Raw genomic sequence first — 17,546 nt, 5'->3', positions numbered from 1 at the left:
CGCTCTGCCGCGACCAGAGCCACTCTAGCGCCTGGGGCAGAGGCCAAGGAGCCATCCCCAGCGCCCGGGCCATCTTTGCTCCAATGGAGCCTTGGCTGCGGGAGGGGAAGAGAGAGACAGAGAGGAAGGAGGGGGGGTAGAGAAGCAAATGGGCACTTCTCCTATATGCCCTGGCCGGGAATCGAACCCAGGTCCCCCGCACACCAGGCCGACGCTCTACCGCTGAGCCAACTGGCCAGGGCCAAAAAAGTACTATTTTTTATTAATTCATTTAAAAATTAAAAACTTATTACAGCCCTGGCCAGTTGGCTCAGCGGTAGAGCATCGGCCTAGCGTGCGGAGGTCCTGAGTTCGATTCCCGGCCAGGGCACACAGGAGAAGCGCCCATTTGCTTCTCCACCCCTCTGCTGCGCTTTCCTCTCTATCTCTCTCTTCCCCTCCCGCAGCCAAGGCTCCATTGGAGCAAAGATGGCCCGGGCGCTGGGGATGGCTCTGTGGCCTCTGCCTCAGGCGCTAGAGTGGCTCTGGTCGCAACATGGCGACGCCCAGGATGGGCAAAGCATCGTCCCCTGGTGGGAAGAGCGTAGCCCCTGGTGGGCGTGCCGGGTGGATCCCGGTCGGGCGCATGCGGGAGTCTGTCTGACTGTCTCTCACTGTTTCCAGCTTCAAAACAAACAAACAAACAAACAAACAAAACAAAAAAAAAACTTATTACATATTCAAATAAAGATTTCTATGAAAATAACTTCGTTTACAAAAAGTTGTTGGGCCTGACCTGTGGTGGCGCAGTGGATAAAGCATCGACCTGGAAATGCTGAGGTTGCCGGTTCGAAACCCTGGGCTTGCCTGGTCAAGGCACATATGGGAGTTGATGCTTCCTGCTCCTCCCCCTTTTCTCTCTCTGTTTCTCTCTCTCTCTCCTCTCTAAAAATGAATAAATAAAATTTAAAAAAAAAAGTTGTTGGGTGGGCCTGACCAGGCAGTGGCGCAGTGGATAGAGCGTCGGACTGGGATGCAGAGGACCCAGGTTTGAGAACCCGAGGTCGCTAGCTTGAGCGCGGGCTCATCTGGTTTGAGCAAAATCCCACCAGCTTGAACCCAAGGTCACTGGCTCCAGCAAGGGGTTACTCGGTCTGCTGAAGGCCTGTGGTTAAGGCACATATGAGAAAGCTATCAGTGAACAACTAAGGTGTTGCAACACGCAGTGAAAAACTAATAATTGATGCTTCTCATCTCTCTCTGTTCCTGTCTGTCTGTCCCTGTCTATCCCTCTCTGACTCACTCTCTGTCTCTGTTAAAAAAAAAAAAAAAAGTTGTTGGGTGAGTAGCACTGTTTTGCAACTCTCTCTAATGTCTGCCTTTCATGGAAGATGGGGAGGGGACATTCCTTGTTTTCTGCATTCAACTCGTGTGCTGTGCTGTTTCAGCTGAAGATGAGGAGGACCTGGCCTCACAAAGACACGGAGTTGGAAAGGGCAGGATTATCAACATATCTAGGTAATTGAGAATATTCTTCTTTGACATAATTTCAAAAGCCAGCAAATGGCAGTTTCTTAAAAAACTGGAGATATCTGCTGAAGCCCTCGCCAGATATCTCCAAACGCTCAGGAAACCAGTGGGAGAGCCAGTAAGGAAGTAATGGAATCTGATTCCCACTTTTAAATTATCCCTCTGGCCACCGTGTGCAGAATCAAGTGTAGAACGAAAGTGGATAAAGGGAGACCAGTCAGCACAACTGTGGTCGTCCAGACAGAAGACAGCAGTTGTCTGGACTGGGCTCACAGCAGTGGAGACTGAATGAGCCGGTCCAACAGAAGATATGCTTTGTAGGCAAGTGGACAGGTTCTACTGATTAACTTACAGGGCAATGAGGGGAAGAAAGGGAGAGAATGAAGGGTCAATTCTGGATTTACAGCCTGAACAACTGAGTGGGTGGCGGTGCTGTGTTGGGAGTAGGAAACTAAGGCATAGCAGGCTAGACGGGAGTCCCAAGGCAGGTCAGAACTGAACACTGGGGATGGTGGGCATGCAGAGGGCACTTACAACCACAAGCTAAATGAGGTATTGAGCTATTAAGAGGTATACACAGAAAAGAGAAAGGGGTCCAAGATCAAGTCCTGGGACACTCTCATACTTAGCTGTCAAACAGCAAAGGCATCTGAGGAGGAGCAATTAAGAGACCCCAGAAGAAGACCAGGAGTTTCAGTAAGACACAGAAACAAGTGAGGAAAGAGGTTCCTGAAGGAGGGAGTGGCCCCCTGTGTAATGCTGCTGGGAGGTCAAACACAGTAATGTTCTGGAGCGGCCTTTAATTTAACAACAAATGAGGGCCGCATGGGGGGGGGGGGGCTTCCATGCCATGGCAGAGAGCCTAACGAGCAGACAGAGCGAGGACACAAGGTCAAGAAATGACAGGGAGTAGAGAGGGAGTGAGGTAAGATTATCAAGTGTTGCTGTGCACCATTTTATCGTCCATACGTTAGCTTACTGTGTCTCCTCGCTTGAGCACTTTCTCAAAGCATGGCTTACAGAGCGGAGCGAAGCGACCAAGTCTAACGAAAGGCCTGGGGAATGGCTCACCAGAGACACCTCCTCCCCACAGGTAGGTGTGGTGCGTCTGTCCACGGCATCCTTTAAGAGCAGCAGCCCCCAAGCTTCCCCCTTCAAGCCCATATACGTGAGGGAAAAGACTCACCCGAGACCAGTTACCCCCACACACCCACTTCCTAGTGGGAAATGACTCTGTGATAACTATCAAGTATTCACAGCAAGCCACCGAAGGGGAGATGTAGACACATCTGTTTAGCTGTAGGTCTATGAACGGTTCGTTTTGAACTATAATTCATATAAGTCTAGTTATTTGAAAATCACAAGCTGCAAATGCTAACAATGCATATACATATCCTCAGCAGAGTGGAATTAACCAAACAGCAAACTGATTTGATAATAACCAGTATTAAACTAACAGTGGCTTAGTACTTAGAATACAATAATAGTGGTATTTGAAAACCAGGACTAATTCAAAGATTTTGGGATGCCAGTTGAGAGTGGATACATTTGTAGCTCTGTAAAAATACTGAGGCCCTGGCCAGTTGACTCAGTAGACAGAGCATCATCCCGGTGTGCAGACATCCTGGGTTCAATCCCCAGTCAGGGCACACATGAGAAGCAACCATTTGTTTCTCTTCTCCTCTTTCTCCCCCTTCTCTTGCTCTTCTACTCTCACAGCCAGTCGCTCAATTGGTTGAGGACAGCTCAACAGAGGAAAGCATGGGCCCCAACTGGGGCTTGCCAGGTGGATCCTCGTCAGGGCACATGTAGAAGTCTGTCTCTCTAGCTCCCCTTCTCTCACTTAAAAAAAAAAATAAGAAAAAAAATGCTGAATGTTGAGTGGCAGAAAACTTTCAGGAGTTGTCTGCCAACTTTGATAAATAAAGATGTTAATTTTCGGAAACCTTAGCAACACCACTGGGTAGGACACCAACAAGTAACCACTAACATATACACTAAATGAAAATATGTGAAATTGCATGCTGGTCAGAGGAAGAAGCAAAGGTTGGGTGTGCGTTTAGGGCAGTCAGTGGCCCTGGAAGTGGTCGGCGAAGGTCCCAGCCCAGGACAACCGGTCCACACCTGCCACTTCACAACAATGATGCTCCGTCAGTGGCTGGCGCCACCTCGGGCACAGGAAGGCAGTCCAGATGACCTGGGCTCAGGATCCCCAGCATCAGGAAGCCACCTGGAGGCACCACAGTAGAGCAGAAGTCGCCCCCATCCCCACGCCACAGTACAGCAGAAGTCGTGCCCCCCAGCCAGAACCAGTGGACTGACTGCTTTGTGTTTGGTAATATCTTAATCAGTGCCAACATTTTAAAATTGGAAGACTTCACATTAAAAAAATATATTTAAAAACAGAAGTTTCCTAGCTTTTCAAAGAAAAAGCAAAGAGAGAGAAAGGTTAAGAGATATGGCCAGGGCCCAAATGCCCCCTGAACTGTTGCCACATGTGCTCCTCAGAGCCTCACCACTCCCACCTTCCAGAAATCAGACACATGTCAGATGTCAGCTGCCATTCATCTCTGAACCTGTGTCATTATTCTTCTTATGTCTGGCCTGTTTCATTCATTTATGCTACCTTCTACATCTCAGCAGCATTTGAACTTGCAACCTTTGCTGAAAAGGTTCCCCCCTTGGGTCTAACCAGGGGATTGACAGGACAAGGACTGTTCAGATGCTATGTTTTCACAAACTTAACTAAAACTGTTAGCTGCTGCTTTTCCTCTTCATTAACAATTTGCAAATGTCAGATACAGCCAAGCTCTCCCCTGGCTCCTTCCTAAGTGGCAATCTCAATCATTCCGCAGACTCACAGAATTTTCTCTCTTCTGACAGCCTACGAGGAACTGACAGGTTATGTTGATCACTCACAAATTAATGTTCTAATGAAAAGGTAAAAATATATCCATTAATCATTTTTTAATAATTTGAGCATGTGTTTAGGTTAGTAGAGGAAACCATATTTCTGTTTTTCTTTTTTTTCTTTTTCTTTCTTTCTTTTTTTTTTTTTTTTTTTTTTTTTAAAGAGACAGAGAGAGAGTCAGAGAGAGGGATAGACAGGGACAGACAGACAGGAACGGAGAGAGATGAGAAGCATCAATCATCAGTTTTTCATTGCGACACCTTAGTTGTTCATTGATTGCTTTCTCATATGTGCCTTGACCAAGGGGCTACAGCAGACTGAGTAACCCCTTGCTTGAGCCAGCGACCTTGAGTCCAAGCTGGTGAGCTTTGCTCAAACCAGATGAGCCCGCACTCAAGCTGGTAACCTCGGGGTCTCGAACCTGGGTCCTCCGCATCCTAGTCCAATGCTCTATCCACTGTGCCACCGCCTAGTCAGGCGGAAACCATATTTCATAAGAGAAAAAAAATGCCCTCCAAGTAGACTGGAAAAAAAATTAAATAACTTTAAAATAAATGTCTTTTCATATATGCAGATCAACAACAAAAGCTTTGAACTGTATAATCAGTACCAAAGATGTCCATAAAACAGGCTTTCTACAATCTCTCCCATTTGCCATCTCTTTTACTACTTAAACTACTTTTGGATGAAATGAATGTTCCTAACCTTTTAAAAATCAATTAATAACTGGAACACTGGTGACTAGTGACTGACTAACTAGAATTACTATAAAAGTAATCCATACGTTTAACATCATATATCAAAAAAATCTTATATTAATATTCACAAGCTCAGAGCAATCACACTGAATTGTAACACCAACTACCCCCTCTTATACCACAAAAATGTTCAAATACATAAAGGCAGTCTTGAGGGAGAAAATAAACCACAAAAAGGCAAATGACATGTGTGCATGAGACAGTCCCACCCACCTGCTTTGGAGACAAAGGACACAGACAGTGGTTGAGTGAGGACAGAGTCAGCAAAACCGGCTGTTTCCTTCCCCCTAGTTGCTTGTGAGTCGCTGTTCACACTCCAACATCATGGGGACCCTCCTAAACCTGGACCCAGGTTCCAATCCATCATACTCTATCTATTGAAAAAATTCTGTCTCCAACTTACAGCAACATGACACCCCATAAAAGGAGGAAAGTCTGGGTTCAGGGCAAATTGTTTAGAAAGCTACAATGAAGTTCACTGTAACTTTAAAATAACTTTGTATTAATTTGTTACTAGCTGAACAATTACCAGTAATCTTGTTTCCTAGCATTATTATAATAGATTTCTGCAGTGCACCTGGCTTGGAGGAAAGAAATGAACTAACCACAACAGATTAGCCACGTTGGTACAAGTTGTCTTTCTTCTGAGTGTTCACAGCACTGAGTAAATAAAAGAGTGTGTAAACACTTGCAATGCTGTAGTTTCAAAATTGCTTAACCTTTAACATCTTAATCAGAACTTAGTTTGAATGAACACTACCCAGTACATAACTACTAACCAAGACAGCCTTCGCACTGTCAATCAAAAACTGGAGTCTTAAGTAGCTTGTGCTTTTAGTTCCCTTGCAACATGTGACTGGGAGAAAAAGCACCGCCGCTTTTCCCGAAAGAACATGCTTTCGGCTCTGAACTCTTCTTGGTTGGCGGAAGAAAAAAAAAAAAAAAAGAAGCGAGGTCCAAGGGGCGCAATAGGCATCCACTTACCCGATCCTTCATCCTCCAGCTCTGGGCTAAGGATTTGGAGCCTTCGATCTTCTCACAGTGCCTCTTCTTCATAAAAGCCAGAGGTAGGTTCCAGTCGGTCAGGTCGGCCTCTTCCTCCTCCCCGAGCCCCAGCAGAGGCGACTGCAGCACCTCGGACTCCATCAGGGGCGGTGGGGGTGGAGGAGTCCTGGGCAGCAAGCGCTCGAGAACCTCCAGCCTTAAAAGCGACTGTTCACCAGGGCTGGTGGAATAACCGAACAGGACTGCGGGAGCGGCCAGGAAATGGGTGCAACGCGCGGGGGTCCGCACTCACGCGCAAAGTCGGCAGGGATCTTTCTAACTCTGAGCAAGCAGGCGGAGGGCGACAGCCGGCGGGAACGGACGGCACGGGGCGCGGGTTCCGGGACGCCAGCTGCTCCAGAGCCCGTCTGCGCACGGAGGGGCTGCACGCCGACCTGTCAGAGGCCTGCGACACTGAAGGCCTCACGGTGACCCTGCTCTCGGCCTCCGAGCACAGACCGGCCGGCCGCCCGCTGTAGCCGCTGCTTCGCTGACGGGGCAGACGTCTCCGGCCGCGGGGAAGAGGTTCAGAGAGCCTCGGGTCCCCTCCAGCCACGCTCAGCCCTGCGGGTCCCCCGCTCGCCGCAGCTGCTGCAACCAGAGCCAAGACCGGCCCATCGTGCTTGCCCGCAGCCGGCTCCTCAGCCTCGGGTCCGCGCGACCTGGCCGGTCCTGACCTTCGGAAGGCCCCGCGGCTCTCTCCTGCCCGAGAACGAGTCCTGAGAAACGGGCGATACGGAGCCGCGCGGAAAACGGGTAATGTAAGCTTCCTTGGGTTTGCGGAGTTTTGTCCTCTGGTTTGAAGCTACAGTGAAACTCCTCTCATCAGCGTATCAAGGAGGACGCCATATTGTCAAGACCCAGCATTCAGCGCGATCTACGGAGTAGCTAACAAGCCAAATGACTTCGGAGCGTTCTGGCATCTCCTCCCAGAATGCGGAGAGGGTAGTCCTCGCCCTCCACCCCGTTACCATGGTTACCACAATTCCGCTTTCCAGCCTTTGTCGTCGTTCCTTCGCTACGTGATATCAAAGCCAATCGTACAAATGAAACTATGTTAATTAATTTTGGGAAAAGCCTTTTCATTATTACACATGGACCTATAGGCTTCTGAAATTAAAGGAATCGACCCCCTTTGTTGTTTTTCTCCCAGATTTTGAAAATGCAGCGAAAGCTTCAGAAAGAACCATTGATAATATTACAAAAGAAGATAGAGGTCTTTCCTTTGGGGAAAAGACATAATTTCAACGCTCACAATTTTTTGTTTAATCCATCTTCCTTTCTGAGCAGTCCATTCTTATTCTGATACAGGTTCAAGTGCAACAACAGCCAAAAGCTGCAGGTGTCTGTGCCTGGAGGCACATCCCCTGCGTTGCTTTAGTTCTCTGTTTGGATTCAGAGACGTGGCTTATTTTCAATGCGTGAGTAACTATCGGTCAGGAGGGAACATAAAAGCCAACCACGTGCAGAGCCTGCGCCCAATGAATGTGGTGTCAGGTGAGACTCACAGAAACCGTTAAACAAAGCAGGCAGGATGAGAAGACACTCCTCTTCCTCTGTGCAATTGGGTTTTGGTGTCAGGCTCACCTGGATGTGAGTCTCAGCTCTATCATTTTCCATCTCTGTGGCCGTGATCAGTCTCTTAACTACCTTTGCCTTAGAGTCCTCAATGATAAAACTGGGATAGTAATACCCACCCTGAATGATAAATTAAACCCATGAAGGTGTCTCCCACTACAGTGCTAGCGATGATTGTCGTATAGCTAGAGTGAAGTCTAGCAACCCTGTGTGTGTTATTAATCAATCTAAAGCCTCAGAGTGAGATCTGTACAATACCCTGTTTCTCAGTGGGGTTTCCTGGGGCTAAAACAAGATGTGGTGGTCCATATCAAAATCCTGATGGCATTTGTGTTCCTTTCAGTATCCAAGTGAATGGCGCAATCCCAGATCATTCTCACCTAGCACATAGGAAGCGTTTAGTAAGAGTTCTTGCTTTTAATCATTATCATTCCAAACATTCATTCCATTATTACATGTCTATGAGCCTAATTCTCCCATTGAAAGTCACCAAAGCACAGATGGAGGCTAAAATCTTCCTTTCCCGTATTCTCTGTGTTAGCAAAGTACACCACAGTCACCCGCAGAGGCTTCAGGACTGGGATGGGGGGCCCTCAGAAGACTCTACTGTCACCTGACACCAACATCACAACTCCTACTGCTGCTGTATCAGCTGCAGCACATGGCAGTGAAATCTAGTGTCCCAGAGAGGCAGGTCAGTCTTCTCCAGGCATTCCTGCAGGAAGATAGAGCTACTTAAAAGCCCAGCATTGAACCCATTCACCCCTAACTAGCTCTGTGACCTAGGAAAACCCATGTCATCTGTGTGAGGCTCAGTTTCCTCCTCTGTAGAGTGTCTCGCCTGTCTGACTCAATGAAGATAATAAAGGAGACCATGGAACCCAAACCTGGCAGGTTGTCAGAATCACTGAAAAAGCTATTTTAAAATAAGATGCCCAGGTCCTACCTAGACATACCAAACCACAGGGAGAGGGAAGACAGAGATTTCAGGATCAGTATTTTTAAATCAAAAAATCCCGATGACAGTGTAACATCAGCCAGATGTGGGGATACTGGACAGTGTTCTCCTCCAGGGATTCCATTCCAGCCACATCCTGGGCCCTCAATAAATATTTGTACTGAAAACTATGAGGCAATTATCCAATCTTCCATCCAACAAATAAGAACAGGGCTCATGCTGTCCCCCAAACCTCAGAACAAAACATACCCTCTACTGTTTTACAAATGTGACCCCAGAACCAAGAGGCCATTTGGGGTCCCTGTCCTGAACTGAGGATTGGGTCCCCAGCTCACCACCAACCCCTGCAGATAGCAGCGGAGACACTGCCCTTCTCTGTCCTCAGTCTCCATGTCAGTGACATGAGGAACTTGGGGAAGATGAATCTCTAAGGATACCTCAGGGGCAAAATTCTGTGATTTGGCCCTGGCTGGTTGGCTCAGTGGTAGAGCATTGACTAGCATGTGTATGTCCCAAGTTGTATTCCTGGTCCAGGCACACAGGAGAAGCAACCATCTGTTCTCCACCTCTCCCTCCCCCTTTCTCTCCTCCCACAGCCATGGCTCCACTGATTAGAATGAGTTGGCTCTAGGCACTGAGGATGCCTCCTGGCTTCTGGCCTCAGGCATTAAAAATAGCTTGATTGCCCAAGCAACGGAGCAGCACTACAAATGGACAAGCAACACCACTCTGATGGGTGGATCCCAATGGGGGCACCTACAGGGGTCTGTCTCTCTGCCTCCCCTGCTCTCACTTAATTAAAAAAAAAATTCTCCCTGGCCGGTTGGCTCAGTGGTAGAGCGTTGGCCTGGCGTGCAGGAGTCCCAGGTTCGATTCCCGGCCAGGGCACACAGGAGAAGCGCCCATCTGCTTCTCCACCCCTCCCCCTCTCCTTCCTCTCTGTCTCTCTCTTCCCCTCCCTTAGCCAGGGCTCCACTGGAGCAAAGTTGGCCCAGGCACTGAGGATGGCTCTATGGCCTGTGCCTCAGGCGCTAGAATGGCTCTGGTTACAATAGAGCAATGCCCCAGATGGGCAGAGCATCGCCCCCTGGTGGGCATGCCGGGTGGAATCCTGTCAGGCGCATGCGGGAGTCTATCTGACTGCCTCCCCATTTCTAACTTCAGAAAAATACAAAAAAAAAAAATTCTGTGATTCATGTAAGAACCTGAGAGAGCTGGTGACAGCCTAGCTCCCAGCCTGAAGTTTCAAGAATGGGTTTGGTCATGTCACAACATTATAACATTAAAAAGAGAATGTGGCCCTGGCCGGTTGGCTCAGCGGTAGAGCGTCGGCCTGGCGTACGGGGGACCCGGGTTTGATTCCCGGCCAGGGCACATAGGAGAAGCGCCCATTTGCTTCTCCACCCCCCTCCCCTCCTTCCTCTCTGTCTCTCTCTTCCCCTCCCGCAGCCAAGGCTCCATTGGAACAAAGATGGCCCGGGCACTGGGGATGGCTCCTTGGCCTCTGCCCCAGGCACTAGAGTGGCTCTGGTCGCAAAAGAGCGACGCCCCGGAGGGGCAGAGCGTCGCCCCCTGGTGGGCGTGCCGGGCGGATCCGGTCGGGCGCATGCGGGAGTCTGTCTGACTGTCTCTCCCCATTTCCAGCTTCAAAAAAAAGAAAAAAGAAAAAAAAAAAAAAGAGAATGTGTTCCAGTGTGGCATGAATAACTCTGCTCAAGCCCCAGATAAAGCGTTTGGAAGTGTGGCTCCAGGTTTCTGGAAGGCAGTGAGCATCTATGACTAATGACAGGTTGGAAATTCATGGGCTAATCTTCCTCACCTGGGTGATCTCGTCACCTGGCCCCTCAGGCCTGCAGTTCTTCACAAGCAAGGATATAGCCTGCTTTCCACAAAACCTCTAAATAAGACCGTTTAAACTTGAAAACAAGTATTGTGAATCTCAAAAAATGCATGAAACTTGGTCTGATTCAAGCTAGAAACATAGGGAAGGGTGATGATGGTATCCTGCTGGTGGTGAACATGACGCTATAGATCTGGAACCAGGAGAGAGGGCAGGGGCTTTTAGGTCTGACTCTGATCTGAAAAGGCAGAATAACCTTCGACCTGCCTGGATGGGGTGTGGGACCTGGTTCTAACTTGTGAGGGTAACCACGTGACCCCTTCCAGCACTAACTAGAGCTACCTGGCAACAAAAAACCAGCAATACATGAGTGGGCAAAAGTAGGTTTACAGTTGTAAGCACACAAAACCCAAAGTTTATTATTGTATTATTATTTATTAGTTGTGGTATTATTTTCCATATAAACAACTGTAAACCTACCGTTGCCCACCCCATATAGCAAAGTTAGCAGAGAACAATTAGACAAACCTGAGTTGGTCAAATACAGTAGAAGTTAGAAGTCAGGCACAAATACAGAGCAGATGGGGGCAGGGACAGGGTCTGCATAAGCACCTCCTACATAGCTTGCTGCCCAGGAAGAACCAAGAAGTCTTCACAGCTTCCTAGCTCAGGTGTTGGCCCAACGCAAGGGACTTAATCTTTTCTCAAAACACAGGACCATCACAGCCCAGATGAAGCTTCCCATTTGCAGAATAAACAAAAAGGTATACTGAAATGGCTTCCCATTGCAGGCTGTGTTCCATCCTCCAGTATTGCAGTTTCTTTGCTAAATCAATCAAGGGCATGGCATGTGTTTTGTCATCAAGAATCAGGAGTGAGACTGGAGGTCAGGAGGGCTCGAGAAAAAGCAAGTTCTTCACTGAGCTGTTTTCCACTAGGGAGACCAGCCAGCTTTTGTCCTTTCCAAAGAAAACTGCTTTGCTTAAGCCTGACCAGACGGTGGCGCAGTGGATAGAGTGTCGTACTGGGATGCGGAGGACCGAGGTTCGAGACCCTGAGGTCGCCAGCTTGAGCGCAGTTCATCTGGTTTGAGCAAAAGCTCACCAGCTTGGACCCAAGGTCGCTGGCTCGAGCAAGGGGTTACTTGGTCTGCTGTAGCCCCACAGTCAAGGCACATATGAGAAAGCAATCAATGAACAACTAAAGTGTCACAACAAGAAAATGATTGATGCTTCTCATCTCTCTCCGTTCCTGTCTGTCCCTATCTATCCCTCTCTCTGACTTTCTCTGTCTCTGTGGAAAAAAAAGAAAAGAAAACTGCTTTGCTTAAAAAAAAGGCAAAATAGATATCAAGCACTTTGCTTTTGTCTGAACATCACTAAGTGTCTTTAGCAAAACCTAAGCCACCTGCTCCGTAGGTCAGAGGTTTTGTTGATCAAGAGAAGGGAGGAGTAGAGAAGGGAAGTGACTGCTGAGTCGTGGTGCCGTCCGTGGAGACACAGGGCTGCGGGAGCTCAGTGCTTTGTCTCCCTCTCCACCTGCCTCATCCGTTCAAAGACCTGTGATACTTCTGAATGTGGTTTTGCCCCAACAGTACACCTTTCTGTTTATTCATAATTTTTCTACTCAAGCATGGTTTGGATAAGCAGACGTTACTCCATTCTAAAACAGGGACGAGCCTTGAGTAGTGTGGGGATCGTGGTAGAAAGTGCCTCTTACCAGGTAAACCTCACCCACTACTCACCTTCCTTCTTTCAGAACTGAGAGTTTTTACACAGCTCAGCCTTCAAGAGCTAGCCACAGACCCAGCCGAGAAAGAATGCATGAAGAAGAGGGGACAGAAGTGGATTTTTACCAGAAATGTGACCTTCACCACTGACCCATCCTCCCCATTCCAGGGGTGGCTTGGGGTGGGCAGTAAAGACTTGGTCTGAGGGCCTAGACTTTGGAGCAAGGTCAGGCCCATGAGGCCTGGCTTTCAGTACGGGTGCCCTGACCGATCGTTCAGTCTGGAGGGCCTGGTGCACCAACTCCAAACCTTCACGGGGTCACACCCCGCTGTTCACGGTGCTTGGGAATTTCCTGTGGAGAAAGGGCAAGTGCCAGGTCCACAAATTCCATTAGTATAAGCCCTCTTTCCTCCCTATGATCTTGCAGATGGAACCACCCTGATGTGATCTATGCCCAGTGCAGACAGAGCATTTCAAAATGGGGATAAAAGGAAAGATTTTATGATAGAGACTGTATTGAAAAAATTTAGGCGCTGGCCAGTTGGCTCAGTGGTAGAGCATCAGCCCAGTGTGTGGATGTCCCAGGTTTAATTCCTGGTCAGGATACACAGCAGAAAGGACCATCTTCTTCTCCACCCCTCCCTTTTCGCTTCTTTCTCTCTCTCTCTCTCTCTCTCTCTCTCTCTCTCTCTCTTCCCCTCCTGCAGCCATGGCTCAATTGGAGTGATTTGGCCCAGGGCACTGAGGATGGCTTTGTGGCTTCTGCCTTAAGTGCTGAGAATAGCTCAATTACTGAGCAACAGAGCAACGCCCTAGATGGGCAGAGCATTGCCCCATAGGGGGCATGCCAGGTGGATCCCAGTTGGGGTGCTAGCAGGAGTCTCTCTCTGACTTCCCTCCTCTCGATAAAAAATAAATTTTTAATGAAAAAAAAGAAAATTTGTTATCCAACCAAAAAAATATGCAAACTGAACTTTATAAACTTTTATTTACTTATATATTTTCCTTCTTTTCCAAGTGAGAGGAGGAAAGATAAAGAGACAGACTCTAGCATACGCCGTGACTGGGCTCCACCTGGCAACCCCTGTTTGGGGCCGATGCTCTGCCCATCTAGGCCCATGCTCCCAACCAGGCTATTTTTAGCCCCTGAGGCAGAGGCTCCATAGCCATCCTCAGCACCTAGAGCTTGAACCATTGAGCCATGGCTGCTGGAGGGAAAGGGAAAGAGAGAGAAAGAAGAGGGGGAGGGGTGGAGAAGCAGATGGTCACTTCTCCTGTGTGCCCTGACTGGGAATCAAACCCAGGAGATCCACACACCAGGCTGATGCTCTACTACTAAGCCAACTGGCCAGGGCTATAAACTTTTATTTTAATAATATTGCTTGCTTACAATAAGATTCTACCTTTATGAAAATGCAAATTATATAACCGGCTGTCTCTTTTTAAAGTTCTTTTAAACTCCCCATTTGTTATTTTATGTAGTATTCACATCTCATCAGTGCTTCTGAGGTTCTCAGCAAACAGCCTATCCTGGGGGAGCCTCGGCTAACTCAACCATCACCTCTGCCTTTAATGGGGGATTAGAGAACATGCCTGTAACTAAAATATTATAATGCTGATAGTGTTTGCGGTGAGCCAAGCTCTTTTCCTGAGAATTTACTCATTTAATCCTTCTACTAACCTCATTTAAGGCTCCTGTTTTACAAAATTTTGCCAGTAAGGAAATTGAGGCACAGAACAATTAAAATAGCTTTCTGGTGCTCTCTTTGCCGGCCAGGGCTGGGCCTGGCTCCCAGCAGCACAGCCTGTGGTCATGCTCTGGAGCCCTCAGGAGCCAGCAGCCTTACTCGTGCCCTTGTAGGTCACACAGACCGAGGTCCAAATCCCCTGCTCTGGCATTTCTGTGTTTGGGACCCTGAAAGAGGTACTGACAACACCCTGGCCCCAGTTTCCTGTGTAAATAGGGAAAGGAATAGTTTCTGTTTCACAGAGACGGTTGTAAGCATTAAGTGAGCTAATGCCAGGCACACAGTAAGCTCTCCACAAAAGATACTTGTTGTTATCAACAAACTGGTACAAGAGATAAATTCCACTGGTGTCACTTCAAAGGCTTCATGGGAAACACAGCATGTGTGCCCAAGTCTCAAAAATAGATTTCCTTTTTATTTTGTTTGAATAATAAATTATTTTTCTAAATAAAAATCTACTGTGTAAGGCAAAAGAGAGCTATAACACCAGGATGTCCTCTTTTCTCAGATGTCAGTGGATATGGCTATAAACTGAGTTTTTAAAAATGAAGGACCCTGGCCAGTTGGCTCAGTGGTAGAGCATTGGTCTTGTGTGTGGATGTCCCAGGTTCAATTCCTGGTCAGGGCACACAGGAGAAGCAACCATCTGCTTCTTAGCCCCTCCCCATTTTCTCTCTCTTTCTCTCCCTTCCTCTCCTACCCTTCTGCAGTCATGGCTCTATTGCAGGGGTCGGGAACCTATGGCTCATGAGCCAGATTGGCTCTTTTGATGGCTGCATCTGGCTCACAGACAAATCTTTTTTTTTTTTTTTTTTTTTTGTATTTTTCTGAAGTTGGAAACGGGAGGCAGTCAGACAGACTCCCACATGTGCCTGACAGGGATCCACCCGGCACGCCCACCAGGGGGCGATGCTCTGCCCATCTTGGGGAGTCGCTCTGTTGCAACCAGAGCCATTCTAGCGCCTGAGGCAGAGGCCACAGAGCCATCCTCAGCGCCCGGGCCAACTTTGCTCCAATGGAGCCTTGGCTGCGGGAGGGGAAGAGAGAGACAGAGAGGAAGGAGAGGGGGAGGGGTGGAGAAGCAGATGGGCGCTTCTCCTGTGTGCCCTGGCTGGGAATCGAACCCGGGACTCCCACACGCTAGGCCGATGCTCTACCACTGAACCATCCGGCCAGGGCCCAAATCTTTAATGAAAAATAATAATAACGTTAAAAGTATAAAACATTCTCATGTATTACAATCCATTCATTTCCTACCGCTCATGTTCATGGTTGCGGGTGGCTGGAGCCAATCACAGCTGTCCTCTGGGACAACACCAAATTTTTATTGGATAATGTGTAATGTACACGGGTCGTTGTGAGGTCAGGAAGTAAACTTTCTTCCTTTTAATCAAGTAGTCAGCTAGCTAATTGCAGAAACCCTTTTGACGAAGAAGATGACTAAAAGAAAAAAAGATGAAGAGTATCGTACTTTTCAGCAGGAATAGACAGAAGAATTCGCCTTTGCGGAGAGAGCAGGTTCCGCAGTGTGTCTAATACGCAATGATAAAATTGCATCGATGAAATGGTCAAATATAAAGCGGCACTTCAACACACACCATACTATATTTGCATCGAAATATCCAGGGGGGACAGCAGGAAGAAAGCATGTCAAGAGCTACTGTGAAGAGTGCAAGCTAGTCAGCAGCAACTCCGTGTTTGGACCCAACAAGGTGACTGGAATTCGGCTAGTTTTGCTGGTGCTTTAGCAATTGTGAGAGACAGAAAGCCATTCACAGATGGAGAGTATGCCAAAACATTCATGCTTCATATTGCCAATGAACTTTCTGATGACTTTTCAGATAAAGACAAGATAATCAAACAAATAAAAGACATGCCTCTGTCGGCAAAAACTGTTCATGATCGTACTATCATGATGGCAAATAAAATTGAGGCAACACAAGTGAAGGACATAAATGCAGCACCATTCTTATCTGTCGCTTTGGATGAGTCAACAGACACAAGGCATTTATCCCAGTTCAGCATGATTGCAAGGTATGCTGTCAGTGACACACTATGTGAGGAAAGTCTTGCTGTTTTGCCTATGAAAGAGACAACAAGAGGGGAGGATTTATTCAAGTCTTTCACTGAGTTCGCTAAAGAAAAAAAATCTACCGATGGATAAACTTATTTCGGTGTGTACTGATGGTGCTCCGTGCATGGTGGGGAAAAACAGAGGATTCATAGCACTTCTTTGTGAACATGAGAAGAGCCCCATCCTAAGTTTTCACTGCATCCTACATCAGGAGCGCTTTGTGCTCAGATGTGTGGCGAGCAGCTTGGTGAGGTGATGTCGCTGGTCATTCAGGTGGACAACTTTATTGTTGCCTGAGCTTAAATGATCGCCAGTTTAAATCACTGCTGGATGAAGTTGGGAATAATAATCCTGGTCTGCTTCTGCACAGCAATGTGCGTTGGTTGTCAAGAGGGAAGGTACTCAGCTGTTTCACGGCTTGTCTGAGCAAAATCCGGACTTTTCTTGAAAGGAAAAACGTTGAGCATCCTGAGTTAGCTAACACTGAGTGGCTCCTGAAGTTCTACTATCTCCTGGACATGACTGAATATCTGAACCAGCTCAGTGTGAAAATGCAAGGCGTTGGAAATACAGTCTTATCCCTTCAACAAGCAGTGTTTGCATTTGAAAACAAGCTGGAACTATTCATTGCCGACATCGAAACAGGTCGTTTACTACACTTTGAAAAACTGGGAGAGTTTAAAGATGCATACACAGCAAGTGACCCTGCTCAACCTCTTGATCTCCAGCAGCTAATGGGCTTCACATCTAATCTCCTGCAGTCATTCAAAGCACGCGTTAGAGAATTTCATGAGTGCACTCGTCTTTTTAAGTTCATCTCCCATCCACACGAGTGTGCAGTGGACAGCACTGACTTGAGTTACATCCCCGGTGTCTCTGTCAGAGATTTTGAGCTACAAGCTGCTGACCTGAAGGCCTCAGACATGTGGGTGAATAAGTTCAAGTCACTGAGTGAAGATTTGGAAAGACTTGCACGACAGCAAGCAGAGTCGGCGAGCAAACACAAGTGGGGAGAAATGAAAAAACTTGGAACGTGCTTCCCGTCACATACCACACACTGCAGCGTGTGAGTATTGCCGTACTGACAATGTTTGGCTCTACGTATGCGTGTGAGCAGTCTTTCTCACATCTAAAGAACGTTAAGACCAACCTACAATCACATTTAACGGATGGAAGTCTCAACTCCTGCATGGAGCTTAACCTCACTGTTAATCCAAATTCGGAGGGACCCGAAATATGGAAGACAGGAACAAGGTCCATCGTTTACACATTAAAGCTTTATTGTCTAGCTTGGCCAAGCGGCAGGAATGCTGACAGAAATCTGACGGAGAGCGTGCCGGCCCTTTGTTCTACTTAGATTTTATAGTTTTGTAAGTGGGAAGTACAGAAGCAAAAA

At 47.6% G+C, this 17,546-nt stretch overlaps 1 protein-coding gene across 1 annotated transcript in view; it reads right to left on the bottom strand.

Annotated features, from left to right (window-relative positions):
• Window positions 1–7,698, bottom strand: part of RPTOR (regulatory associated protein of MTOR complex 1) — a 237,071-nt gene extending 229,373 nt beyond the window's left edge. Inside the window, exon 1 of the mRNA XM_066381484.1 lies at window positions 6,163–7,698. Coding sequence (XP_066237581.1) covers window positions 6,163–6,324 — 162 coding nt within the window. The 5' untranslated portion in view covers window positions 6,325–7,698. The remainder of the gene's footprint in view (window positions 1–6,162) is intronic.
• Window positions 7,699–17,546: the final 9,848 nt, after the last annotated feature.

This window comes from Saccopteryx leptura, chromosome 4 (assembly GCF_036850995.1).
Source record: "Saccopteryx leptura isolate mSacLep1 chromosome 4, mSacLep1_pri_phased_curated, whole genome shotgun sequence".
NCBI lineage: Eukaryota > Metazoa > Chordata > Mammalia > Chiroptera > Emballonuridae > Saccopteryx > Saccopteryx leptura.
The sequence above is the reverse complement of the archived record's forward strand: the minus strand, read 5'-3'. Positions and strand labels throughout refer to the sequence as shown.